The 27,381-nt window shown below is 41.8% G+C and overlaps 1 protein-coding gene across 1 annotated transcript in view; it reads right to left on the minus strand.

The window, feature by feature from the left end:
* The window catches only part of RELN (reelin), a 699,179-nt gene that overhangs the window by 10,206 nt on the left and 661,592 nt on the right, over positions 1-27,381 (minus strand). Inside the window, exons 58-63 of the mRNA XM_029615599.1 lie at positions 22,456-22,529; positions 20,669-20,830; positions 18,859-19,016; positions 11,213-11,432; positions 9,252-9,449; positions 8,070-8,168 (exon numbers count right to left, since the gene is read on the minus strand). Of these exons, the coding sequence (XP_029471459.1) occupies positions 8,070-8,168; positions 9,252-9,449; positions 11,213-11,432; positions 18,859-19,016; positions 20,669-20,830; positions 22,456-22,529 (911 nt within the window). The remainder of the gene's footprint in view (positions 1-8,069; positions 8,169-9,251; positions 9,450-11,212; positions 11,433-18,858; positions 19,017-20,668; positions 20,831-22,455; positions 22,530-27,381) is intronic.

Raw genomic sequence — 27,381 nt, forward strand, 5'->3', positions numbered from 1 at the left:
CTGCGCCCCATGGGCGTGGTCAGCTGCCACAGTGTCCAAGGATCCACCCAAACACCATTAACCATAACAGATTGCTAACTCCATGGATCAGGCTCAGCTCAACGCCTTACAGCCATTCCAGGCCTGGTCCGGCACGTTGCTGAACAATACGCATTGGAGAATCTGACTACTGCGTTTCATCAGCTGCATGCACAGCTGGGTGACGGCTGACCATTTCAGTAAGATGGCCCATTTCGTGGTGCTGCCTGGCTTACCCTCAGCCTTGGAGTTTGCTAAGCTCTTCATCGTACACATCTTTCGCCTACATGGCCTACCAAAGCACATTGTCTCTGATAAAGGATCTCAATTCTCGGCAAAATTCTGGAAGGCTTTATGCAAGCTATTTGACATCTCTCTGGATTATACATCTGCCTATCATCCTCAATCTAATGGCCAAACTGAGAGGATGAATAGGACCCTAAAACAGTTCATTCGTGCCTATGTGAGTTGCCTTCAGAATAACTGGGCTGAACTGTTGCCATGGGCAGAATTTGCCATTAACTCACATCCAGCATCATCCACTGGATCAACACCATTCGAAGTGGTTTATGGACAACTACCTTCACCGCCACTTCCATTGACTCTCTCAGTGTCGTCCCCAGCAGATTAATCCACTGCTGATGATATCCATCAATTATGGACTCAGACTAAAGACATGCTAATCAAAGCGGATGAACGAGCAAAGAAATCATACAACGCTCATCACTCTAAAGCACCTGTATTTCTACCTGGTGACAAAGTCTGGGTGTCAACTAAGCATCTGAGACTAAAGTTACCTTCGACTCGATTTGCTCCACGCTACGTTAGACTTTTTCCAATTCTCCGATGTCTTGGCAACATTACATACAGTCTGAAGCTACCACTTGAATTGAAAATCCACAACGCATTCCACGTTTCACTTTTGAAACCATTCATTCTCAGTGAGTTCTCATCCAAGTCTCCAGAATCAACTTCTATTACCACAGAAGAAGACCTTGAATATAAGGTTGAAGCTATTCTGGATGTAAGAAGATCTGGCAAAACTTGGGAATACCTTCTGTCTTGGGAAGGTTACGGCCCCGAGGAAAATTCTTGGGAGCCGTTGGCAAATATCCTGGATAAGGAGATGCTTCTTCAATTTCATCAGATGCATCCACACAAACCTAAACCTGGTAAAAGGGCCGGAGGCCATCCTTTGAAGGGGGGTACTGTTGCGTCCATCGGTCTTCGATGGCTTCGCCCCGCAGCTCCTCCTGTTCACCTTGGACTGATGGCCGCTGTGGCGTCTGCTTGCTGTTCGCTCCGGCGTCCCTGGACCGGCTTTGGTGCTGCCTCCTGCCATTCTCTTTCAAGGTACCTCTAGGGCGTGCGCGAGGACGCCGCCCTCAACTATAACTCTACGTTGGCGTGAACCTCAGGGGTGTCCCCCTGTTCTGATGTCACGACTTCCAGGTATATCTGCCTACAGTATTGCTAGCTCGTTGAGTTAGCAACAGGATTCGTAAGGATGGGATTCGCTCTCCGTTCCTAAGCTACTCTGCCACTCCAGCGCTATCTGGAACTCTTACTGCCCTTCGGGGTCTCTAACAGGGTACCCACTCCTCGGGGGCCTCTTTGCTTCTTTCAGGTGCTATCAGGAAACTGGTACTCGCTCCTCGAGGGCCCATGTTCCCTGAGTTGCTGCCTGCAAACTCTACCCTTCTACTTGGAAGAACTAACCTACAGTTACCATCAGTGAGGACAGTAACCATCTCTATCCTCAGTACTGCTTCAATGGAACCAGGTACTCACTCCTCAAGGGCCTGCTCTCTGCTCCGGTGCCAGACCTCTCGTCTAGTGGAATCTCTGTTACTGCTAAGTGAGTACTATGCTACCGAGTCTCTCTGCTCTAAGGGATCAGGTACTCGCTCCTCGAGGGCCTGCTCTCCCTGGCACAGAGCTCTCCTATTTCAACATTGGGACTCTGAATGCTATTCTCATGTTGTGCTCATAACTCTTAGTCTCTTTCCACTACAGCACTGCCCTGCAGAGGATCCGCTGTTCCAGCGTTTTGTGCGAGACGCGCCCAGCCGGGCTCTACAATCACTACTCACTACTGCCACCTCTGGTGGTTACTCACAAACCTGTTTAAATAAAGATTCAATTCTGTGTTTGTGTGTCCAGAGTCTAGCCTTGACACCGTGGTCCCTCACGGGACTGCCCCCCGTGGGCATGGTCAGCTGCCACAGCGTCCAAGGATTAACCATAACAAGCAAGTGATCTATATAGAAAAACCAGATGAATTTCTGAGACCAGAAAAGAAATATCTATACTGCCAGCTGCAGAAGTCTTTCTATAGACTGAAGCAGAGTGAAAGGTTATTTGAATGAACATCTGGATGACTGCTTAAGGAAAGATGGATTCAGACACAATCCATTGGACCCTGAGTCTATGAACTGACACTGAAGGAGGGACATTTAATTCTGTCAGTATTTGCAGATTATATCTTCTCCATGACACAGTACCAAGCTATGAGAAAGAAAACCAAGGAACTCTTGGGAGAATACTTCGACAGCAGGTAGTTTAGACCAGTATCATATCTTTTAGGTGTGAAATTTGATCGCTATGAGAATGGTAGTTTGACCCTGATACAGGAAGCTTACATCAACTGCGTCATGGAATGCTTTGGATTTCAAGATGCAAAGGGAGCTACGATGCTGACAGAAGTATGATCAAACTTCCTGTACAATGAGAAAAGCAGTACCTCTGCTACCAGAAACTCCCCTACTGTGACTTCATTGGTAGACTGCTGTTATTTGTCACAAAGAACCAGATCAGACATTGCCTTTATAGTCAGTTGACACAATTCTGCACCTGCTTCACAAGGAAGCACTGGGCCATGTGGGGAATGGAGTGCTACACCATTCAAGGCCACCAGGGATTCCAGCATAGATGTCGATTGGACAATACATTGTGAAACCCATAAGAGTATTACAGGGATGCCTGTTCTCTAGGTTAGAAGAGCACAAATCAGGTAGCAATAACACTCCAGCACAATGGAAGCTGAGTACCTAGTTGAGAGATGTGACTTTGATGAGAGAGCCCTTGTTCCAGTTGGATGAGGCACAGTTTGTCTACCATGTGACAGGTGTGACAGTTAAGCAGCCATCATGCATCCCAAGAACTATGTGGACAAGTCCAGGAAAATGCACACTGACATCAAATACCACTTTGGGAGTGAGATGGAACTGTAGGTTTATGTCAAGTGAATTAACCAGTGTGCAGATATTCTCCCCAAACTATTGAACTGGGACCTCCATAAGACTCACTGGGAGAAGTTGGTCAGAAAGCAAAGTGATTGTTGAAGTTAACAGGATCTCATCAATGGATGAGGGGGATTGTAGGAGAAGGTCAATTTAACAAGATCAGTAATACAATAGCATTCATCTTTCTTTTTGTGTTTCTGCCATTCTCCTGAAGAAGGCACAATGAAAAATGTTTACAAGAATTGTGTCATAACATTGTTTAGCAATACTGTGTCTTATGTTGCATGTGAAGAAGAAAAATATTATGCACCCTGTTTGAGCAATCATGTCATGTGTCTCTTCTGTAACCAGCTGACCACTTAAATCACTTGCATTGACATTACATTATTAACCACCATGGACATCTGACCCATGGGAGGTTTCCATCTGGTTTGTGGTAGTGAGTGTGCTTCAGCTCATGACGGTAAGAACATGTCACTTCCTCCCTGTCATCTCCCCCCTGCTCTTCAGTAACCTAAAGGTCTGCCCATCACTGCTAAAAGGGGAACACACCAAGTATCAGGGATTGACGAGCTCCAGGTTCTCAAGGAAGACTTTGATTGTCATAATAACATAAGAAGTGCCATGCTGGCTCAGACCAAGATCCATTGAGCCCAGCATCCTTTCCCTGAAAGAGGGCCAGTTCAGGTCACAAGTACTCAGCAGAGCCCAAATAGTATGATTTTGGCAGAACTAACCAGGTGGTTTACATGTGCAAAGCCAGTCAACTGGTCACCTAGATTGAAAAACTTAGCACTGCCCAAGCCTAGTCAGATATTTTTATTCATATGCCATGACCAGCATGGTCTATACAATATGCACTATAGGAAAAAAATATATGTTCTCTCAACAAAGTTTGTAACCAAAATAAATAAGAGAAGTCAAAATAAGTGACCAATATTCACTTATCCAGCTAACTTACATGGGAAACACAACAGCACCGCTATATTGCTGAATAACCCTGTGAAAATTGCTAGTTAGCCGGATAACTGTTATCTGGCTATTTTTAGACCAGGTTTTACTTATCTATCTAACATACAAATATTGCTACTTATCCGGCTAAGTTAACCAGTTAAGTAGTGCTGCCCCGATCCGTCTACTGCCTGCCCACAATTTATCCGGCTATCTATTTGGCCAGTTAAGTGACTTATCTGGCTACGTGGCAGTTGCCTTACTTATCTAGCTAAATAGTGTCTGAATACTGGCTTCTATATTTTTATAGTTAAAGATGGTAAGCACACCACTCTCTCTACATTCACCTAGTTTAACATTAATGACAAACATAATTAATGATTTAGTAATAGTTCTTACCTTACTCTAGTGTAAAACCAATGAGAGCAAATAATGAAATACAACACAAGTTAGAAAATGCCTTTCAATGCATGCAGCACTGTGATTAGTCATAAAAGTCTGATGAGGTTTAGAGGCAATATAGGATTTTTCATCTCTTTTGAAAATAAAAATTGAAGAAATTATTGCTTGTTTTACCAATCTTTTCTTTTTCTCTCTTTTATTGATCATGTCATGCAATATTTTCTTACAGCAATGGTAAAGCGAAGTTAAAGCAAGACACTACAGATAGCATTAAACTTGGAACAAATGTTGAAAACAGAAGATCCCTAACAGTTCATGTGAATGTGAAACTGTAACTTTCACATTAGCTTGATTTTTAATATGTTTTTGTGAACCTCAGGTATATTTAAAAAGAGACTAAAGGCCCCATCGAGCCCAGCATCCTGTCTTCTGACAGTGGCTAATCTGGGTCTTTAGGGACTACCTGGAAAATCCCAAAGAGCTGCTCACTCCAAGGGATAAGTGTTGGCTTTCTCCCAGGCTTCCTGGCTAATAACTGTTTATGGACTTTTTCTCCACAAAATCACCTAAGCTCCTTTGAAACTCAACTATGCTAGTCGCCTTGATCACATCCCTCTGGCAACTAATTGCACAGCTTCATTATGCGTTGGGTGAAAAAAGACTTTACCCAATTTGCTATAAATCTGCTACTTGCTAGTTTCATGGAGTGCCCCCTAGTCCTAATATTATCTGAAAAGTAAATAACCGCTCATTGGTATTTACCTGTTTCACCCCACTCATGATTTTATAAATCTCAATCATATCCCCTCTCGGTCCTCTCTTCTCCAAGCTGAAGAGTCCTTTTCTTCATAAGGCAGCCATTCCATCCCCATTTGTGATTCGCCAAAGAGACATTTTCCCCCGTTCTTGAGATAACTTGGAAAATTTAACAAGGTCCCAATTTCTTTTGTTTTTTGTAATTAAAATGTACTGCAGTATAGTATTCCTCTGTGAATCATTTGTGCCAAGGTTTTGTGATTTTAGTGATTAGCATGAAGTGACAATTATGGGGAAGCCAGTGCCGCAATTATGATCAACGTATTACAATAGGTAAGAAATGCGGGTGCCAGTCAAACACTGCCAACCAGCATCCCCTCATAGAGAGGATTTATGTGTCACAAAAAGCTGAATCCTCCAAAACAACAGATCTTCTCTGCCTTTCCCTTCACATAGATCCCTGCTGCATGGCCAGCAAGGTTTCTTTAGGTCTCTGCGTGTTTTATAACTAGTTTTCTCACTTGCTGGCCCCACAGTTCTTAATAGTAACTTTTTAATATCTGAAATGGCTCAGTCAGGTTTATAAAGATATGGTTCCAGATGTACATGCAAAAAATTGTGCTAATTCATTATGCAGCAGACACTGTTGATAAAAGCTCATTGTTCAAGTGAAATAAAGTACTGGAAGAGGCAGTTTTAAAGACCAAATATAAAAAGGTGTGCTCAGAAAAATGTGATATAATCCAGCAGGTTCTTAGGGGTGGCTTTTTTGTTAGGGATCTTTTCAATGCTCCAAACCTTTGCGCATAAGCATGTAAAACGAGCAAACTTGTCTCACTAGGAGGCCAAAAAAAAAAAAAAAGCAAAATGAGATCCAAGAGGACAAAAAAAACAGTGCAGTGGCTTCAAGCCCACACCATGCAGATCTACCTCCATTACAACAGTGGATAGAAAACAGCTGGGAAGCCTAACAATATTTAGATGGAGTCCGCCTCTGTCAGTAAATATCAATCCATCCGGACTGTATAGGAACCACAAGTTCTCAGAATATCATTTCCAGATGCTCCACTGCTGGAGAAGACAGTGACAAGGGGTGAAAGGAAGAAATGAACAGTGTACTTCTATTCCAAGGAGTTCCAAGTGAGCATTGTACTTGTACATACCACAATGATGACCAACTCTAGTCCCTGAGGGCCACAAACAGGTTAGTTTGTCAACATTAATAAAGTTTGCTTGACTATAATTCAGAGTGTGGCCCAATGTGTGCAAACATCTCATACATAGTTCAAAATTTTCAAAATAATTACACTTCGGATTATACTAGACCTATGTTATATGGTTAAAGAAAAAGAAGCTCCACCATGTTATAAGGCTGTTAAACCAGAAAACTGATTTATTGATGGGAGAATTCATGCGTGAAAACAGTGCACCTGAAAATCTTGGCAAAGGATAAAGCAAATCTAAAAGCTAGGAAACTGAAATAACGAATCCCGTTTCTGAACAAAATTCTTTACATGAGCTCAGGAAATGAATAAGGCACTGGCTGCTGTGGTTTGTACCATCTAATTCATGTTTTTTTTTGCTTTTGAAAGTATGCTTCTATCAACCTTATCTATTAGCACAATTGTTTTGCATGTCATACTGTAGCAAGATTAAAGTGCTTTGGAAGCAGTGCAGGGTGAGGACTCAGAAGCTTGCTGAAATGCTCATGCACTTTCTTGAAGACGCATTTCAGATATTTAAATTACCTCAAGTGTGAGTGCACATGCAAATGCCTGAGCACCTTCAGAAGATGCGCTCTTCTCACCTGACCCGCACGGACACGCTGGAGTTAATGGGATTCGCAATAGACGGCAGTGATTTGGAGCAGGCCTGGAATTGGCAGTCATACACAATATGTGCCTGCCGCCCCCATTCAATCTATGAACAAGTAGTTTACAAAAATTCTTTGTGAGGTAATGGGAGGAACAAAAGTGTGTGTGTGTGTGTGTGTGTGCGCGTGAGTGAAAGAGAAAGAAGGCAATAAGGGGGCTTTCAGTGGAAGAGAAAAAAACCCCATTCAGCTCCTGAAGAAAACACAACCTCCAAAAAATGATTAAAGCCCATTTCAAATTTAATTTTTCCTGAACTTTGAGGACCTCAGAATTAATTTAAGAAAGGGACATGTAGAGAGAGGCTGATGGGCTAACCTTGAATTCTCATATAAGCCAGAATAGTTCTGTGCTTTTAAGCAACCACATTAAGTGCACTAATTACTTTATAATAACAAAAATTGATATGCTGTACATGGTATAAGTATCCCTTCACAACTGTGTGCATGGGTCAAGGTGAACACCCTTGCTACTCCTCCTCTCCTAATGCTCAGGGATTGCACAAGTCCCCAGCGGGTTTGAGCCAATGTGCATGGCTATTCATCTAGCTTTGCATTTGCATATGCACCCATGGAGGTTTTAAATATATTGGTTTTACAGACGTGAGATTTTACATAGTCACCCTTTTTTTTTTTGTTTGTTTTAATAACAAACCAGCACCTTTTTCTGTGCATTTCTCTAAGGACTATGTTTCCGTGTTACTTCATGACATTGTCCTAAACATGGATCTTTGCAGCCAGTGAAGAAAACAAGCAAAAGGTTCCTATCACCTTGAAGGATTTTCAAGTGTTTTTTGAAACAGATGCAAGGGACATCAGATACTCACAGGACGACTTCTACATGGTCCAAAGCCCACTGATCATGACCTGTTCCCTTATGGCGAGGCTGCCACCAGCGAAGTAGGACCCCTTTCATTCGTGCTTCCCTGTCACCAGAATCAGAACAGCTCAAACTTGGTCAACATGAAGTAGATGATAATTTGCAGTGAATTCAGAAACATACTCCAAATAAAGAAAACTCAACAGGGGCTGGCCTAGCAGCTCAGTGGCAGTGCTCTGTACTGCTACGTGGAAGATCCCCCTTTCAATCCCCGAATTGGGTCTTCTGCTTTCCAGCAGTAGCATTCACAGCCTCAAGGGGGAATGGCATCATGGTCATTGATTAAAGGTGACATCAGATTCAGGGCCCATGATTGTACGGTTCTGGAAGGAGCCCTGGTGCATGGCCCATAGTCAGAACTGGCACTGCAATAACTAGACTAGGTTTGGGACAATGGTCGAGGTAAAGGGAAAAGGAAATACACATTTTACGGGGAAAATCCCCAGATAGTTGCAAATGAAGGTTCACGGTATCGGATCTCAGCTCTACTTCCAACTGAGTTGGAAGTACAAAGGAGCAAGAGGAAATTGACTGGTCAAAAAAAAAAACCCTCAACATTTATGTTTCCAGTGGCAAATACAAAATTTGATTAGTAATTTAAAGTAGTAAAATGCTAAGGAACATATAATCTAAACATACTTTAATAACCATGGGGTCAACCCTTTAGTACGTCTCATCCATTGAGTACATCTATGAGATCAAACTTCATCAGAATAAAAATAATACTGGCATTTGGGCAGATAATGTAATGTTTAATTAGTGCAAGTAATAATACAGCAAATATCACTAATATTACATTCAACAGTATATATTCTTTTGGCTGAAAGTACTTTGAAAGTCTCTTAATACTTTTTCTTTTACTACATCCGAGTCTCCTCTTTTTGGAAGGATAAAAAAATTTGTGAAGGTTCTCGTCACATACGTAGGGCAATGAGGTATAATTTATAATATTTTAAACATTTATACCCCACTAAACCCAAGTTATTCAAGTTACTATTATTCTCTAGCTTTTCCCCTTATTTGTTCTCTTTTGAACCTCTCTTATAGCACATGGTATTAAGGATTAGTCCTTTGAATGAAATGGCCACTATTTGTTCTTAGGTCTTTATAGGATCGTTACAGTACTTACAGTGGAACATTGTATGACACCCTTTGGGCTTGTATAAAGTCCTTAGGCTGATGCTGTGCGATTACTTGCCATGTAATTCCATTATTCACACTGTACTGGAGTAGCACTGCCTTGTCCACAGTATTAGGATCGCTTAGATTGGTGTTGCAACTCTCTGTTTGTGATAGGCTTCCAATTTGCAGAACAAACATTATTTTGCTTAAAAGTGAAAACAAAATGCACCGGGAAATAAAATCAGTAAAGTGCGATATTTACTTTTTAGAAATGTATACATTTTCTGTCATCACCTTTTATGTTGACCAACTGCAATAAATCATTCAGACTAATACAAAGGGAATATATATATATATTATATTCTAAACCATTCAAAAGAACATAAGACTTGCCATACTGGGTCACATCAAAGATCCATCAAGCTCAATATCCTATATTTCCGACACTGGCCAATCCAGTTCACAAGTACCTGACAGGATCCTAAGGTGTAGATAGATTCCCTGCAGCTTATCCCAGGGATAAGCAGTGGATTTCTGCAACTCCACCTTAATAATGGATTATACACCTTTTCTCCAGGAACTTGTCCAAATCTATTTTAGGTGCAGCAAAACAATTGTGCTAATAGAGAAGCTACACTAACAGCTTTCACCACATCCTCTGGCAACAAATTCTAGAGCTTAATTATGCATTCAGTAAAAAATATTTTCTCTTATTAGTTTGAAATGTACAAATTAATAACTTCATTGTATGTCCCTTAGTATTTGTACTTTCTGAAAGAGTAAATAACTGATTCATTTTATTTGTTCTATTCCACTTATTATTTTATAGACCTCCATCATTTCTCCCCTCAGCAATCTCTTCTCCTAGGTGAAGAGCCCTAACCTCTTTAACCTTTCCTCATAAGGGAACCTTTCCATCCCTTTTATAATTTTGGTTGCCCTTCTCTGTATGTTTTCTAATTCTCCTGTATCTTTTTTGACATGTGGTGACCAGAACTGCACACAATACTCCAGATGAGGTCACACCATGGAGCAATACAGAAGTATTATGACATTCTCTGTTTTATTCTCCATTCCTTTCCTAATAATTCCTAACATTCATTCTTCTGGTAACTGTTTCAAGTGCGGTTATGCAAAATTGGAATTTGCTTTTTGCTGTGCTGGTGAATATTTTCTAATGAGCTCTCACACGAGCCATGTGAATGTTACAGATACAAGTTAGGGAGGGGTCTGAGTTTGCTCATAAATGCTTTAAACAGAGTTTCTCCTATGCAAACCAGTGGGCAGGTGAAACTCTGACTGTAAAAGATATTTCCCCCACAGGCTTTGGATATTGGGTTGATGGCTATAGCCTCAGAGCACTAACACTGACAGGCTGAAACTCCAGCAAAGATCGCTCAGCCCTTCCACTTTTGGTGTGTAAAACAGTGACCAGTTATAACTGTGTGTAAATAACTTCTTCTGTAGTTAAATGTAAGAATGAAAACATTTTCAGTTTGTGACTATTGAGGAAACACTGACAGTCAATATTAACTGAACAAAGAGATACTGATTCCTTTGTCTTTGGACATTGGACTCGAGGATCAGATTTAATTTAATTTCTGAGTTTTATTTTCTGCCTTTATAGCCAAGGCTACACAAAGCAAATGACATCAAACAATAATGAAACAATAATCAGTGAATAACATTAATTAGATTTAAGCTCAGGCAGAAGTGTAAAAAGCCAGGAAGTCAGTTTGTTTGCACAGTTTTAACATGGTCCATCTTTTATTCAAGGATTTAATTTTCAGCAGTTTCTGGAAGATAAAAAAAAAATCCACAGGAAAAAAACTGTGCAAGATATCTCTTTGCAAAAAACACTGCACTGCCTGATTTTACCATCCTGGGACTGAATGTAAGAATCAGGGCAAAAGTCCAGCAGTGCATTTTGCATGAATTTGCACTTAATTAGCCTAGGAAACTAGTTACCTTGCTCTGGTGAGATCCAGGGGCTTAGTAATGGCTTGTCTTATCTGACATCCATTGAAGTACAATGAGTCTCCATGAGCATATGGAGCCAGCTGTCCACATCCATTGCCTATTACTCCGCCCTGAATAGTCTGCCAGTTTATCTCCGTGACTTTTTCAGATTCAAAGTTATCTTTGATGTAACTGGGAAGGTCATGGCTGAAAATAGAACAGTCGTCACCTGAAACCAAAATTTAGAAATGTTACCATGAAAAAGCAAGCATTTAAAAACATATGAAGGCCTAAATGTGATTTCATAAGAAGGTCAATGCAATGGTCAAAGTAGAGTTTGGGCACAGCATGACACTGCATGAATAACATTGACAGTTACATGCTGAGCTGGTATTTGTCACAATCTGACCTCTAGACTTGCCATCAGAGTCCTGGAACTGCTTACATATCTGTATACACAATGACTATATACTGGTATGTAAATATTCTGCCCATGACACTGTCAGGTATTTTTCACAATGCTAAATAATAATGGACTATTTATATATAATTATATAAAAGTCATGCTAGCATCGTTCCACTGTTTTATTTCAAACTCTTAAAGGTTTCCATTAAAACAACCATAATTGTAACACCTCGGCAAACAAAGAGGACTGTACAGAGAAAAAGCAAACCTTAATAGCATAGCATTTATCCATTTCACAACATTAGACAAAAGTCAATATAAGTAACCCAATTCAAGGAATGCCACCCTCATCAGTCTGCTCTCTCCAGTTCCAGTAGGGTTTCCGCACCTTAACCGTATTCAGCTGAATCCTCTTGAAGCGCTTGTGTGTAATATGCTCCATTACTGCAATATCTGCTACACCGAACGTCATCACAGGGGATGCTTCCCAATAAAATGCAATTGTCAAGCGTGCTGCATCCAAAAGGTGTGACACCAGCTAGCTAATATTTCTGTGCAGTCCCTTGGTCTCCAAAATGCCCAAAAGGCACAACTGAAGCAGAGTCCAACAAAAGCTCTGCTGAGCAATCAGCTCCCAAAATGTATGCACCACTGAACAAAACCACCAAGCGGGAGGGTAGGTACCTTCGTCGCCACACTCCCTCCTAGTTCCACGGTTTGATTTTGCTAGAGGGCTTGTTCAAAGTGACAGAGGCTCCCAGGCTTCTTTTTTTCTCTTGTTACTTTTTTTTTTTTTAGCTAGCAGTTTTCCCTCGGGCTGCTTTTTTACTTCCAGCTCAATCAGAAACTGACGCTCGCTGAGCAATAAAGGCCACGAGTCTTCATTTGCAGCTATCCGGAGTTCATCCATATTTCTAACCCTTGACCCTATCCTGCCCAGTGCATCCTCTGCAGTGACAAATCCTCAGTCAGGGCTACAGAGTGCGCCTTCCTCTAGCCCTACGTAGTCATGTACCCTGACAGGGGCGGTTCAAGATGATCTGCTGCCTGAGGTGAGGGATAAGATGGCGCTCCCCACGCCCCGCCCCCCATCCCGCGCCACCAGGGTACGGCACAGATCAAATCAGCAAGAGGGGAGTCTCTTGGTAGTCTGGCCCCTTCAGGGATTTGAAATGTTGCAGAAGGGGGAAAGCAGGGGTCAGAGTCCCCAGAGGCGTGGCAGAGCTTCAGCGATGTTGTATCTAGGAAACTGGCAACCCTGCCACACTCCTACGAACCCTACACGACCTGCCTCCCACCTTTCCCCAGCATTTTCACCTGGAGAAGTGGGAGATGGGTGCATGGTGGTGGTCTGGGTGTGGCACACTCTCTCCGGGCCGATGCAAGGGCATAAGGCAGACTAGGCCCTTTTCAACCTTGGGCCCACAGCCCCCTGCCCTCACTACACACAATAAAAAAATTCAGCATTTATGATAACCAATTTTACGCGACAAAAGGACATTCAAAATACAGACTTCCGAGATAAAAATATTACAACAACGTGTATATTATTTTTACATGCATTGCTGTGGTGCCAACCAGAAAACTCTGCAAAAAAGGAAAAAACATACTGGGAGTGCATATGGTATTAGGCCTATTGTAATTCTTGTTGGGTGTGAGCTTTGTCCTCGGAAAGCCAAGAGTAAACTGGATTACAGTTATTTATTTATTTGTTTGTTTGTTTATCTATTTATGTATTTAACACTTTTATATTTATTTATTTATTTAACACTTTTATATACCGAAGTTCGTATGGACATCACATCAGTTTACATAAAACAGAAAGAAAGGAGGAAGAGGAGGAAAACAGGGATGAAAAAGTTACATTATAACAAAATATATACAATTACAATATAGTAGTAAGCCTTCCATACTAAAAAAAGAGCACTAATTCAAAATGAAAAAACCTTATATTTGAAAAGGCAACTGTTGCGGTCCTGGCCGCGAGCACCGCGGCCAGGCCCTTACCTCTTGATTCCAGGACTTGCTCCCATCTCCGGAGTCCTGGCTTGTGGCCTGTTTGGCGGCGCAGCCCCGCTGGGGCAGCACCACCGTGAAGGGGCCGGTGGATGCCCTGCTCCTAGGCGCGTGCGCGTGCTACTTGGGTGCCTTTGTAGCCCGTTTCCCGCCGGTGCTGACTCCGCCCAATTCCTGACGTCAGACGCCGCGGCCTTGATAAGCCGGCCGCGGCCATCCAGCCTTTGCCTTGCAACGGGTTAGCATCCCGGTTTCCTGTTGCGCTGTGCCCCGGAGTGACTCGCTTGGTTTCGTCGCTCCGTTCCTGCTACAGTACCTGCTTGGTTCCTGCCTGCCTGCTACAGTTCCTGCCTGGTTCCAGTACCCGAGTCTTGCTACAGTTCCTGCCTGGTTCCAGAACCCAAACCCAGTTACAGTATCGCTACTGTCCTAGTCTGGTTACAGTTACCTGTCCTGATCCACAACCAGCCTAAGTCCCAGCGGCCAGGCCCCTACGGGCTCCTCCCGGGGGTGCTTCGGCTTCTAAGGGTGAAGCCACCTAAGTCCCAGTGGTTGGGCTCCTACGGGCTCCTCCCGGGAGGGCACCAGCTTCCAGGGTGAAGAGCATCTACGTCCCGCCTGAACATCTGCCTCCCGGCCTGCTGTTCATCAGAGACATTGTCCATCTCTTCCCAGTCTCCAGCAGGTCGGCCCAAGGGTCCACTAAACTGAGACTCCCACAACAGCAACACTGCAAATATTACACCATGCCCTAAACACCAATACACCTCCTATTAGGAAAACAGAGCAAGCCAGGCTGCTATAGATCTCTACATAAACTACACACTAGCAGGATACCTCACCTCAGTCACATATGCAGAACACAGTCAGACCATCACCAAATACAGAACAGAGAGATCATAAAGCATAAACAAACAAAGCACAAGCCAGACTATATGCAGTGCAACAATGTAAAAATAGAAAATACCTTTTCTCATAAAACATCAAACAAAAAAAATCAAAGAATATAAAACAATCATAATAGTAAAACCATATTAATAAAAAGAATAAATGTTTCAAAACAGTTGATGAATAGAACATCCAATAATTAAAATCTCATACAAAAATAATAAAAACATTTCCCAAACACCAATAAAATATTTCAAACTAGCAAGCACTTTAAATAGCACCCAATAATTTAATCTAGTAAGAATAAAAATATTCCCGCTTTCCATACCTAGAAACTTTTGATTTCTGGTCACCCCGAGATTTCTGTGGATTAGTGTGTGTTGGGGGGGGGAGGGGTGGGGACAGTGAACTTTCTCCTCCCTCTCTCTCTCACACAAGTTCTTTCATGCTCATACATGTGCTCACATACATATAGATGCTCTCACACATCCTCTCTCGAACATACACATTGTTCTGTCCCCAGCAGTGGGTACATGTTTGTGTCTGTATATACTGTAACTTATCTGCGCTTAGTACAGTTCTTACCTTTTGTAACTCATGATAAAAACCCGTGAGCCTTGCCTTTAAGGGAACTTGCCCTTAAGAGAAGTTCCCTCCCCCTTGCTTTCTCTCACTTGGGAAGAGCTTGAATGCCCTCTCAATCTAACGTGAGTCTTCTTAAGTGCCTCATAGGCTTGAGGAGCTGTCCTTCATGCTCCCCATGTGTCACATGGGTCCTAAGTTCGTTGCCAGTGGACCTTGCTCCCCCTGCCCCCAGCTTGTCGAAGCGTTTTCTGTAACAACTTTCTGGGAAACTTTTAGTCTAGTCTAGCCTATACGGCTTCAAAGCCAAGAGCACTTGCAAGCTCTGTGAAACGATTGACTTTTTTTATATTCCTTCTTATCGCTTTATTTCTAAAGATTAAATCAGCTTCAGAACCCTTTTGTCTTCTCACCTTGCATCCCAAGAAACTCTGTTCTCCCCTCTCCTACCTATTTCCAGCTACAAAGATCTTTGTCTGGGGCTACACGTTTGGAATGCAACAATTTAAAGGCAGAAGAGATCATATCACCCAAACACTTGCAGATCTACACTGGCTCCCAATAGAACAGAGAGTTCAATTTAAAACACTATGCACAGTTCATAAGCTAATTAATGACGAAAATTCTGACTGGCTAAACACCGCATTACAATTACATGTCCCTCAAAGAAATCTCAGATCGGCCAATAAAGCTCTGCTAACCATACCCTCAGTCAAAACAGCAAAATTGACCCAAGTTAGAGAGAGAGCACTATCTGGCAGGACCATTACTATGGAACACATTACCCCTGGAATTAAGACTAATGAAGGACTTAAAACTCTTTAAAAAAGGCTTAAAAACATGGCTCTTCAAAAAAGCATTTCACAGTGAGGTAGCGGAATAACAACACATACACAAAGCAGGAAGTCAACAAGAGAAAAAAAGCAGAATTGCTTATTTTTATTATTTTCTCACAATTAAGTATTAAATTAGAAAGACAGCAAATCATAAATGGTAACCACACCCATTCCCCATTTAAAGTATATGATTGAACTATGTAACCGTATAATAATGGCACCCTATGGATAATTGAGAAACCACATATTTGTGCCTGACTGTAAACCGTTGTGATGGTGCTCTACTATACGACGATATAGAAAAGTTTTAAATAAATAAATAAATAAATTTAAGTAATAAAAAACTACATGATTGGGAAGGAAAGTTAGCTGTCTGGATGAGAAGAACTCGGATGTTTTTTTATTGAGCCAGCACAGTAAAAAAGCTAATCATTTCACAGAGCTTGCAAGTGCTCCTGGCTTTGAAGCCATATATGGGCTAGACTAGACTGAAAGTTTCCCAGAAAGCTGTTACAGAAAACGCCTCCACAAGCTGGGGGCGGAGCAAGGTCCAATGGCAATGAATCTAGGACCCATGTGACACAGGGGGCGCATGAAGGACAGCTCCTCGAGCCTATGAGGCACTTAAGAAGACTCAAGTTAAATTGAGAGGGCATTCAGGCTCTTCCCAAGAGAGAGAAAGCAAGGGAGAGGGAACTTCTCTTAAGGGCAAGTTCCCTTAAAGGCAAGGCTCATAGGTTTTTATCGTAGGTTACAAAAAGTAAGAACTGCACTAAGCACAGTTAAGCTACAGTATATACAGACACAAACATGTACCCACTGCTGGGAACAGAACATTATTGAGCCAGCACACACATGCTCTCACAGTTGGGGGGGTGGAGGGGACAGCAGGGGAACTTTCTCCTCCCTCTCTCTCTCACACTTGCTCTTACACACACACGCATACACACACACACACAGATGCTCTCACACCCATACACAATACTCTCACACTTGCTCACACACATACACTTACTCTTTCACATGCTGAACTCATGCTCTCTCATACATAAACATGCTCTCAGGCACACGAATAGATTCTCTCTCTTACCCACACGCAGTTGCTCTCTCATACATATACACTCGCATAGTTGCTCTCATACATGTTCACACATGCACATGCTCTCACACATATGCACACACACATACACCAATGCTCTCTCTTACATCACATAGAGATACTCTCTCTCATGCAAATCCATGTTCTATCACATACACACCCACACATATTGTCCATCAGGTTCAGTCCCCCTTTCTGTTGTGGCTGTGAGAGGGATGAGCTCTATAAGCAGACAGGGCCTCTTATTTTCTTCTGCTGCTGCTAGGCCTCTTCTTTGCTCTAATTGCTCAAACATGTTCTCATTTCCTTCAATTCTAATTGCATGTTTGCAGGGAAATTTTTGAAAACAAAATTCTGTGCCTAAGGAAATAATTTCCTGAAACAGAGCCAAAATTTGTTTTTAGCTCAACTGGGTTGTCCAGCAAACATCTGGAAATATATGTATTTTGTGACTTAAAAAGAAATGTTTGGGTAATTGCCAGGTTCTTGTGGCCTGATTTTGGCCTCTGTTGGAAACAGGATGCTGGGCTTGATGGACCCTTGGTCTGACCCAGCATGGCAATTTCTTATGTTCTTATGTTCTTATGTCTATATTGCAGAAAAAATATATTAGCATCCTATCCTTGTTCATTTTGAAAAAATATGTAGCTATCATGGTTGCTTGGGTAGTTTACTGAGAAGATTGCAGGAAATGGAATTGGTCCAGTCTATTGAGAGCTGATCCTTCCCGTTAGTTTCCTGCCACCCAGCTGCACATTTAGCCAAGTGTAGATAAAAAACCATTGTAACTGGAGGCATCACTTTCTCTAGGAACGTATGAACTTTATGCAGATATCTTTTGAACGTAGCCAGCAGGGCCATACTTGCTATGTGGGGTAAATTAGTCGGATATAGTTACTTCTCCTGATGGCAATCTCCAATATTTCCACCTTAGAAAAGACAAGATCCACTTCCAAGAAAAGAATTATCCAAGTTCTGAGCTGATTCCAACTGGTCCTTCCAAAACTGTAACACGATCACTAGTTTACTTTAACATGTTCTGCTTAGATATGGTTGGTACTGAACTCTAATATAGACTTATCCAAAGAACCTTTATGACCTGACATAGCCTCTTCCAGCCAGATTATGGTTTTCCAAATTTCCTCCAATGTGATGTTCCAAGGTGCATGCAAAGTTGACCTCCATTTCTTATCCCTGGCTCCTCTGATGGCAAGTCAAGGCTCCAAAGATTTCCACCTCCCCCATCAAATCTCATCTAAACTGGGATTGCCAGGCTTGACACTTCACCTCTACGCAGGATACGCCCATATATCTTTGTGGATGCTGCCGGCCCTGCTCCTGCTACCACAAATAGCAACTTAGGAGGAAATCACTCCTCCAAGCTCAACTCAGTGTTGCCTCCAAGTATGGAGGGAGCTCCAGCACAACATGTATCTTCCAAGGACAGATCTGGATATAAACTCTACATCGGCTGGATAATTAAGGAATTCATGGCTGCCATGGAGGGAAAGATTCTCAGCTTGCCTTTCACTTCCCCATATTAAACCTCAAATAAAATAGAAAATTGGAGCAATAAAATCAACAATGTTATGGGAAGCAAGGAACCACGTAGAAGCTCGGGTTACTGGTGCCCACACAGTACAGCCATCTTAACTCCTCCCTGTGGTTCAATGTTCCTTCCAATTCTGTATTCTCCAATATTATTTCTTTAGGAGAAATTAAGGAAAGGAATAAAACCAACATGTGAACATGAAAATCTGGTGCTTGATTGAAAGCAAGGCGTTTGACTTAATCTGGTCATCAAATTAAACAAATAAAGATTTCTGACCTTGGTATCCTTCATCACAGATACAGATGGCTCCAGTTGTGCAGTATCCGTGACCAATGCAAAGCTTAGGACAAGCCTCGCCGATATACACATGATCTATCGCCCAGCTCTGCTTCTCTGCTTCATCTCCTTTCTGAATCCACCGGAACTGCGTGGCACTGCAGCAAACAAAAATGGATGAATTTCCTGTGCTGTGCATGTGTCATGTCACAGAATTAATCATCCATCTCAGCAAGTGCTTCCACAGTTAGTGGCATAAACTCTGCCCAAGGAACCCTAGCAGTGCAGGGGAGGCCAAGGAAGAATAGGGCCCAATTTGGAGCCTCTCTTGTATTTTCTGAGGTGCCCCCCCCGTTCTGGGGGCCTTTCCAAAATTGTCACTTGAGGGCCCTTGATTGGAATTTATGCCACTGTTATCAGTAAAACACTGCAGAATAAAATGCAGGTATCTGGAAACATCGAAACATGATGGCCGAAAAAGACCATATGGCCATCTAGTCTGGACGGGTGGGCTGACTAGATGGGCCATATGGTCTTTTCCTGTCGTCATGTTTCTATGTTTCTAGATATAGAGTTTCCATTTTTGGGATTGCAACAAACCCTCCTCCCTTCCTCTTTCTATGTTATTATCCTGCTAGTATTTAATAATATAGTACAGTGCATTCTACAGCTAATGACATATTTTCTGTGTCCTGTTTCCTTTTTTTGATAAAAACAATTTGTAATGCTTAACAACGTCCTATTTTAAGTACATTAACTGGTTCCAGGGCTGTAATTTTATGTTGCACCCAATGTCACTATGTTTTTTTGTCTGTTGCATAGTAATTGCTGCCTCGCTCATGGAGGAAACGCATCCTAGTTTCATCATACAACTAGACTCTTCACAGTGCACTGCAAACTAATAAGACATTTTTTAATTAATACACTTGAGTACTAACTTTAAGTTTTTATTAATGTTATAAGACTCTAAGGGGTAGATTTTAAAAGAAGTGTGCACAGCCTACATACGTGCGCACATGTACACCCGATTTTATAACATGCGTGCCTGAAAGGGAACTTCCCTTCCCCCTAACCTGACCTTCCCACCCCTTCCCCTAACCTTTCCCCCCCTAGCCCTACTCTAACCCCCCCCAAAATTTTTATTTTACCTTTTTCGCCTACCTCTGGGCAGGCGCAAGTTGCGTGCGCCGGCAGGCTGCTGGCACACGATCCTCCGACACAGCGGCAATGGCTGCTCTGTTGGAGGCCTCTGGCTCTGCCCTGCCCCGCCTCCGGACCCGCCCTTTTGTAAAGCCCTGGGACTTACACGCTTTCTGGGGCTTTACGTGCGTCACCAGGCCTTTTTAAAATAGGCCCGACGCGCATAACCTTTTTAAAATCCGGCCCTAAGATTTTGGTTATTTCACTAAAACATAACAATGCGTTTGACATTTTCCCCTCTCCTCTCCCAAAAGACAAGTAGGGCTGCGTATTTTGAACAGCTTTTTGGAGGAAACCGTGGATACTGCAATCCCTCAACCATGAGAAGTGCTGCCTGGAGCCTGAAGAAGGTGGGCACAGATTTCACCACTTGGGAGTGGTACCACTAATCAATGAAATCTGTATTGTTTGCTGCACCAAGAGCCCAGCCTCAGCAAGTCAGAACAATGAAGCTGGCCAGAGACTAGGGAGAGCATAAGAATGCTACAATCATATGAAATATGCAAGCTTGCTAGGCATTCTGTATCGTTCAACCTCATTTATCACAAATCTTGGGCACCCATCCACACTCTGGGCTTTTTAAAAACATGAGCTTTGTATTATAAAGTACCTGGATGAGACGTGATCGGGTAGCTGCAGAGTCACTCTCTTCCAGGTTGAGCTATTGACGGAGTTGTAGATGGTAGCTTCATGAAATTGAAAGGGGGAGCACCCAATGCTATTGGAGGAGGAAGGAAGGCATTGTGCCTGGACAAGTTGCCATACATCTGTCCTGTGACAAAGAAGACATGCTGTCGGAACCATTGAGAAGAATAAGGAAAGGTGCAAATACATGTACTACTTAGGAGTGATTTTAGAGTTAAACTGACCCTTCTTAATAACAGTTCCCAGGAACAGTAAGTCACAAACTGACAACTTCTCTTACTCCAAGAGGAGACATGTCTACAATACCTGATAATATGCCAATATCGTGACCTGTTTGACAGCACCAACAAATATTGTAATCTGTCATCAATCAAATGTCATTCATGATTCCTGTTTCTATGAATGAAAGTTCTACAAAACAATCATTGCAGAATTTGTGTGAACTCCTGTAAACTACTGGGGAAGAAACCCCTGTAAATATTTGAATTCACCCCCAAATACCTTCCTAATTTGGTATAAAGCTAATCCTAGTGGAATACCCCAATCTACAGTCAGATTCCTACCTTATTTACCAAATGCAACTAAAAATAAATACACACTATCAGTCACAGATAGATAAGAATGCATTCATGTTTTTTTCAGCAGAGGTTTCCTGACAATAACAGAATATATCTTGAATTTTAGATTTATGAGACGTTTCAGTCTTTGAAGTAGACAATACAAAACAGTGTGAATTCATGGGTAATTAATGACTGAACCAGTTTGTAAGTATTTTAAGTTTAGTGTTGTTTATTAACTTCTTAAGAGGCAGCATATAAATTATTGAGTATGATATTTGTGACACTTTTGTTTTTGTGGTAGCATATGAATTGATGATATTTTCCTCCTGGCGAAGCCGCTTGGCGGTGAAACATCGAGGCCTTCATGTCGGGGTTTGAAGATTGACTTCAAAGGGGTTTGAAGATAAACCTTAAGTTTCATCTTTATTCTAAGATCCATTGGCAATAGAAGAGCGTTTGGCATGGTCATCTTGTGATTAGTGCAACTATAACTTAGACACTGATTACGGTCTTTCAATTAACAAAAAGATTGATTTGGATGGTAATGCCATTCATTATCAAGCATCTTTGGAAGAATTTATTCTTATGATCATACAAAGGGCCATTTTTAGGATGATATCTTATAAGGTTGAGATGTACATTATTTTGATTTTTGTTTGAAAAGTTTTTTTGGAGGGTGGTTTTAATAAATGGTTAACCTGTATAATTTTTATATTAAATGATGAAATAAATAAAATTAAAGATCTCTTTGTTATGACAGCATTTTTTGGTTCCTCATTAACAGGAATATATTCTTGTAATAGGTAGGGACTATAGAATTAAAACAGTTCTTCTCTGTCTTAATTTGTTTGACTATATATACATATATATATACATACATTAGAAATAAAGGCAGTATATATCTCGTTAAGGGATACTCTTACAGATATACCTTTATACTCCTACATCTAATGTGGCAGTGAAAATTTAAGACACGAGTAATATTGTGCTGTGTTGTGTACTTTGGTCAGAATAGCAAATTAAAAAATAATACTTCAGTTGTAGTCACTGAGTAGCAGCTGCTTCAGGCTATGCTCAAAAGAGAATTGACTGCTTTGAAAATACATTGTTGATATTTTACTCATGCATGTCTTTGTCTGATGCAAGTGCCATAATCGGTGGGTTTGTTCCCTTGTCTTATTTCCTAACTTACCTGGCATCCTTGCTGTACTCCAGCATCACAGAGTGAAGATTTCCACACGAACTGGCTTCACAGCCAACCACAATCTGAAAAACAACAAACATTAATTATTGATTGATTATATATACACAAAAATATTATCAGTCATATGGGAACATAGTCTGTCATGGCAGATAAAGACCTGCAAGGCACATTTAGTCTTTCCGTTTCCTCTTATTGCTGCTGTATCACAGACCCCATTTGAGGTCTGACTTTGCTCTCACTTCCCTGCAATTGAAGCTCCTCTGGCTTATCCCAGTCTTTCTTAATTTCTGCTAATGCTTTTTCACCTGACTTAGTGCACATTGCATTGTCTCCTTTCTTCATATGAAGAGTCCTGTACAATAGCAGCCAATTTATATCAATATGCTTACCATTAGCATCTACTTATTATCGACAGTTTACAGAAAACCAGATTTTTTTTCCATGTAATCTGTCATTTATAAACATCCACAAGCCACTTGCTATCGACAGCTGTCTTCAGCAAACATTCCCTTAAAGTCATTCTCTTTTCAACTGCTCACACACTTTGACTCTCCTCGCCAGCGAAGGGTTGACATTTACCTCTGCGACCATCTCCTCAGTGCCATGCTGGTGCCAGCATAGCAGCAGCTGCTTTCCTGCCTACCTGGGCACCAGGTGTATCACTTCCATGACATTCCCAAGTCTTGCCGTTAGACATGGGATTTGAACAGGAGTCTTTTGTGCAGTGGTAAACTTTGCTACAGCCTGACCCACAGGGCCAACCTGACAGATACTTTTACTGCAATAAAAGCATCATGATGGCTTCTGACTTGAATATCATTCTGAAACCATCAGCTTTATACAGTTTTACTGCCACTATGAAGGCGATTATTTGAAGGGTTTGTCTGGTTAACTTTGAATATTTTCCCCAGTTTCTTGGCTAAACATTTTGCAGGTACAGTTTCAGCACTACCCAAACAAACAGGGTCATTCATCAAATCGCATTAGTAACCTAACACCCGCGATAATGCATGCTTTAATTATTGCAGTGTGCGCTGCGTATCCAAATTTGCAAAATGTATTCAGATGGGCAGATTTTGGAAGGAGTAAGTGAAAATGAGATGTGGTAATGCTGTGTGTGATAGCACAATGCATGTGTTATTCATGTTATTGCGGGCAATAATGCTGGAAATAACTACATCTTTTTTCCTAGTGTTATGACCTGTGATAGCTGTGTGTTATGACCAAAAAAGGATTGGAGAGAGAGAGAGAGAGAGAAGAGAGAGAGAGAGAAGAGAGAAAGAGAGACTCTAGGATGGTTCACATAGTAGTCAACTATTTATACCACTATAGGAGGGCCAGCTAGTAACTCGAGGTGAGGTTTTGGTGGTGGTCTAGGGTTTTGGGGCCAGTTTTACATGCACAGTGAGACATATGAACAACACAGTACTCATCAGTGAAGATTTGAAGTGATCTGAAGTGAGAAAAAGTACACTGGTAGAGAGTGCATCAAGCTACGGCGAAAGAACATTATGGAAATCTCATGTTTGTGTTCCTTTCTTCACTCCAAACACATCATATCTCCAAAACCATATTCCCCAAAACCCTAGACCACCACCAAAACCTCACCTCCAGTAACTAGCTGGCCCTCCTATAGTAGTATAAATAGTTGACTACTATGTGTACCATCCTAGAGTCTCTCTCTCTCTCTCTCTCTCCTTCTCCTAATCATACCTTATTTCAGGTGTTATTCATGCAGAATTTATAGCATTTTGATGAATCTAGGGGAAAGTTTGCTGGGTAAGTCTGGATGGATATTAACTAGTCTTGTCAGACAAGTAAGTTATCCAGAAAACTTTATTCCAGTATATTCAGCAGAACACTTATCTGGGTAAGTTTCTCTAAATATCTGGGTAACTTTACTCAGATAACTTTTCCACTTGCTGGCTTATTCAAGATGGAGCTCTATACAGAATAAATGAACTGATCTGTGCTGTGAATAAAAAATCAAGACCATTCATAACAGGGAAAGGCCTAATGTGAGTCATGGTACGGCCAGTACAGTACATGAATGAGTAAACATTTACTTTGTTTTTATTTTACTTTTGTTGGAACACAAACAGCTGTACAATTCTTGAAGTCTGGCCAGATCACCTAGCATTGTTCCCAAAGTCTTTCTCCTTTGCTGGTGAGATTTTATGCTACTGCTATAATTTACATAAGAACATAAGAAATTGCCATGCTGGGTCAGACCAAGGGTCCATCAAGCCCAGCATCCTGTTTCCAACAGAGGCCAAACCAGGCCACAAGAACCTGGCAATTACCCAAACACTAAGAAGATCCCATGCTACTGATGCAATTATGTATTTATGTATTTATTTATTTAACACTTTTCTATACCGACCTTCATGAAAAGAAATTCATATCAGATCGGTTTACATGTAACAAGGGGTATAACTTAATCAATCGATAAACAAGAGGCGAAAGTTACATATAACAAGGAGGTATTAACTTGGGGGCTAGGTTAGCCAGAGGTAAAGGACAGCATAACTGAATAAACTAGATAAGGCAATGAGATAAAGAAACAGAGGCATAAATATAACGCCTAAACTTGGCGGGGCGCTTAGTCAGGTAAGCGGAGTCCTGTCTGGTAGACAAATGATGGTTTTGAAAGTTAAGGGAAGGCCTGGAGGAAGAGCCAGGTCTTAAGTTTTTTTCGGAAGGTTAGAGGGCAAGGTTCTAGTCTAATGGTTGCTTTTATATTAACATTTTTCTGCTCACAATGTGTTGATAATATGATATTTCTACTGTATGACATATAGGGATCGATTTTAAAGGCACGCGTTTCCTGGTGCACTCACACGGACGCACCGATTTTATAACATACGTGTGTTGGGCGCACGCATGTTATAAAATACATTTCCTGCGCGCACATGCATGCCGGATTTTCATGTCCGTGTGCGCATGTGTGGGCGGTTGGCCTGCTCCACACACGGAAGGGGGGGGGGGGGAATTTTAGAATAATCTGCGCAGCAACGCGAGTAGGGCTTCCCCAGTTCCCTCCCAGTCCGCTCTGTCCTGGCCTGCATCCTGTCCCACCCCTCCCAGACCCCTGTCCCTTTCAGCAGGCCCGGCATTTGTGTGCGTATCGGGGGTTATGTGCATGGCCGAGCCCGTTCTAAAATGCGTGCAAGGACCGGCCACACACGTAACGCCTGATTTTTATACTTGTGGGTCTTTTAAAATTTGGGCCGATAGGAAATAAACTTGTGCAACAAATCAGTTCTTGGTTTCATATTCACTATTTTAAGATTTTCTTAGTGCTTTTCAAGTAGGGCTGAAAGTGCTATAGCAGTTATTCGGTTTGCCCAACGGTCTTCCTGAAGGCACAGTAACTTCTGTGAAAATTTACTAACTGGACCCAAACGTGGGGAGAGGGGGGAAGGTGGAGCATTTTCTTGGCACCTAATTATTGAAAAGGCTCTTGATCTGCTAAGGGTCAAGGTTACCTCGCCTTGGGTGAATCTTTTATTCAAAAAGGTAGGTAATAAATCCAAATAATAAAAACAATTGAAAAGTGCAGGAAAATTCCTTCTTCCTTTCTGTTATGTATACAGCAAGAGGCATGCTTGTTGTATATAATGTTCAGGTTCTGTCCTAGACACTCTCTTGCTTCTTGTTCCTGTCTTTTATCTTTTTCTGACTGTGCAATTCCCACCCAGGTGGGTGCTGATGTACATGAAAAGTTGATTAACATCTGCTGGCTCCACCTAATATTCTACACCCTTTTTCTGGTGACATGGATGGGATCCTGCTGTTGTAGGTGTGTACAGGCAACAGTAGTGTACAGGTTTTGATTGGTGAGTCCAGCATTAACAACCATACTCAGAGGGCAAGGCCATACTTGGACACCAGAACAACACATTCACCTGCTGCTATGGGCACTGCTGGAATTTGATATGGGACAGCCCAATGCTTGAGACTCTTATGCAGATGCTGTCATTCTATTTGGAAGCAAATAAGATTGTGATCCCTGAACAGAAATGGGGTGTTCTCTTGACTGTGTGTGGATGAAAAACATGCACTATCAAATGTTCGCTGGTCTCGCTGGCCTTGCCAAACACTAAGACAGATGAGGAGATCATAGCATTGCTAAAGACCAATTTCTCACCTACGCTATCCATCATAATGAAAAAATTTCAGTTCCAAAAGAGGAATCAAGGTTGTAGTGAGAGCACTGCCACCTATATGGCAGAGCTGCGCAGAATCACAGACCACTGCAAATTCGTAGAATTCTTAAATAATATGTGGATGCTTTCCAGAACATTAAAAACTCCTGACATTAGACTCTGTTCCTTCCCTATGATGAGCAGAGGCCTCTCATATTCACTTGTGATGTCTCATAATATGGTGCTGGGGGTGTGATAGGCCATGCTTTGCCAAATGGCATGGAGGCACTGATTTCCTACTATTTTCAAACTTTGCATCATCTAAACACAATTATGCTCTGATTAATAGAAAAGCACATGCTTTGATAGCTAGGGTTAAAAAGTTTTATAATTGTGTGTACAGCCAGGCTTTTGAAATCCATAATGACCACATGCCTCTGTTGTGTGTATTCTCCAAAGAGAAGCCTGCATCCCTTGTCTTGTTGCCACAGATGCAAAGTTGGAGTATCATGCTGAGTGCTTATGACTATATATTGGTGTACAAGCCTGGTAAAGCAATTGCCCATGCTGATGGCTTGAGTTGCCTGACATTAGGGTTACTAGACTTTGTTGTTCCACCTCTGGCCAAAGGTTTGATGCGAGAGACTATTCCTGACAGTCCATTCCAGGCTGCCTAGATAGCTAGACTGACTGCAAAGGACCATGTCCTGGCCTGAGTTCTGAACTGGGTGTGAAGGGGGATGGTCAAGTGGTAAACTACCTGAGG

This window comes from Rhinatrema bivittatum, chromosome 9, assembly GCF_901001135.1.
Source record: "Rhinatrema bivittatum chromosome 9, aRhiBiv1.1, whole genome shotgun sequence".
Lineage (NCBI taxonomy): Eukaryota > Metazoa > Chordata > Amphibia > Gymnophiona > Rhinatrematidae > Rhinatrema > Rhinatrema bivittatum.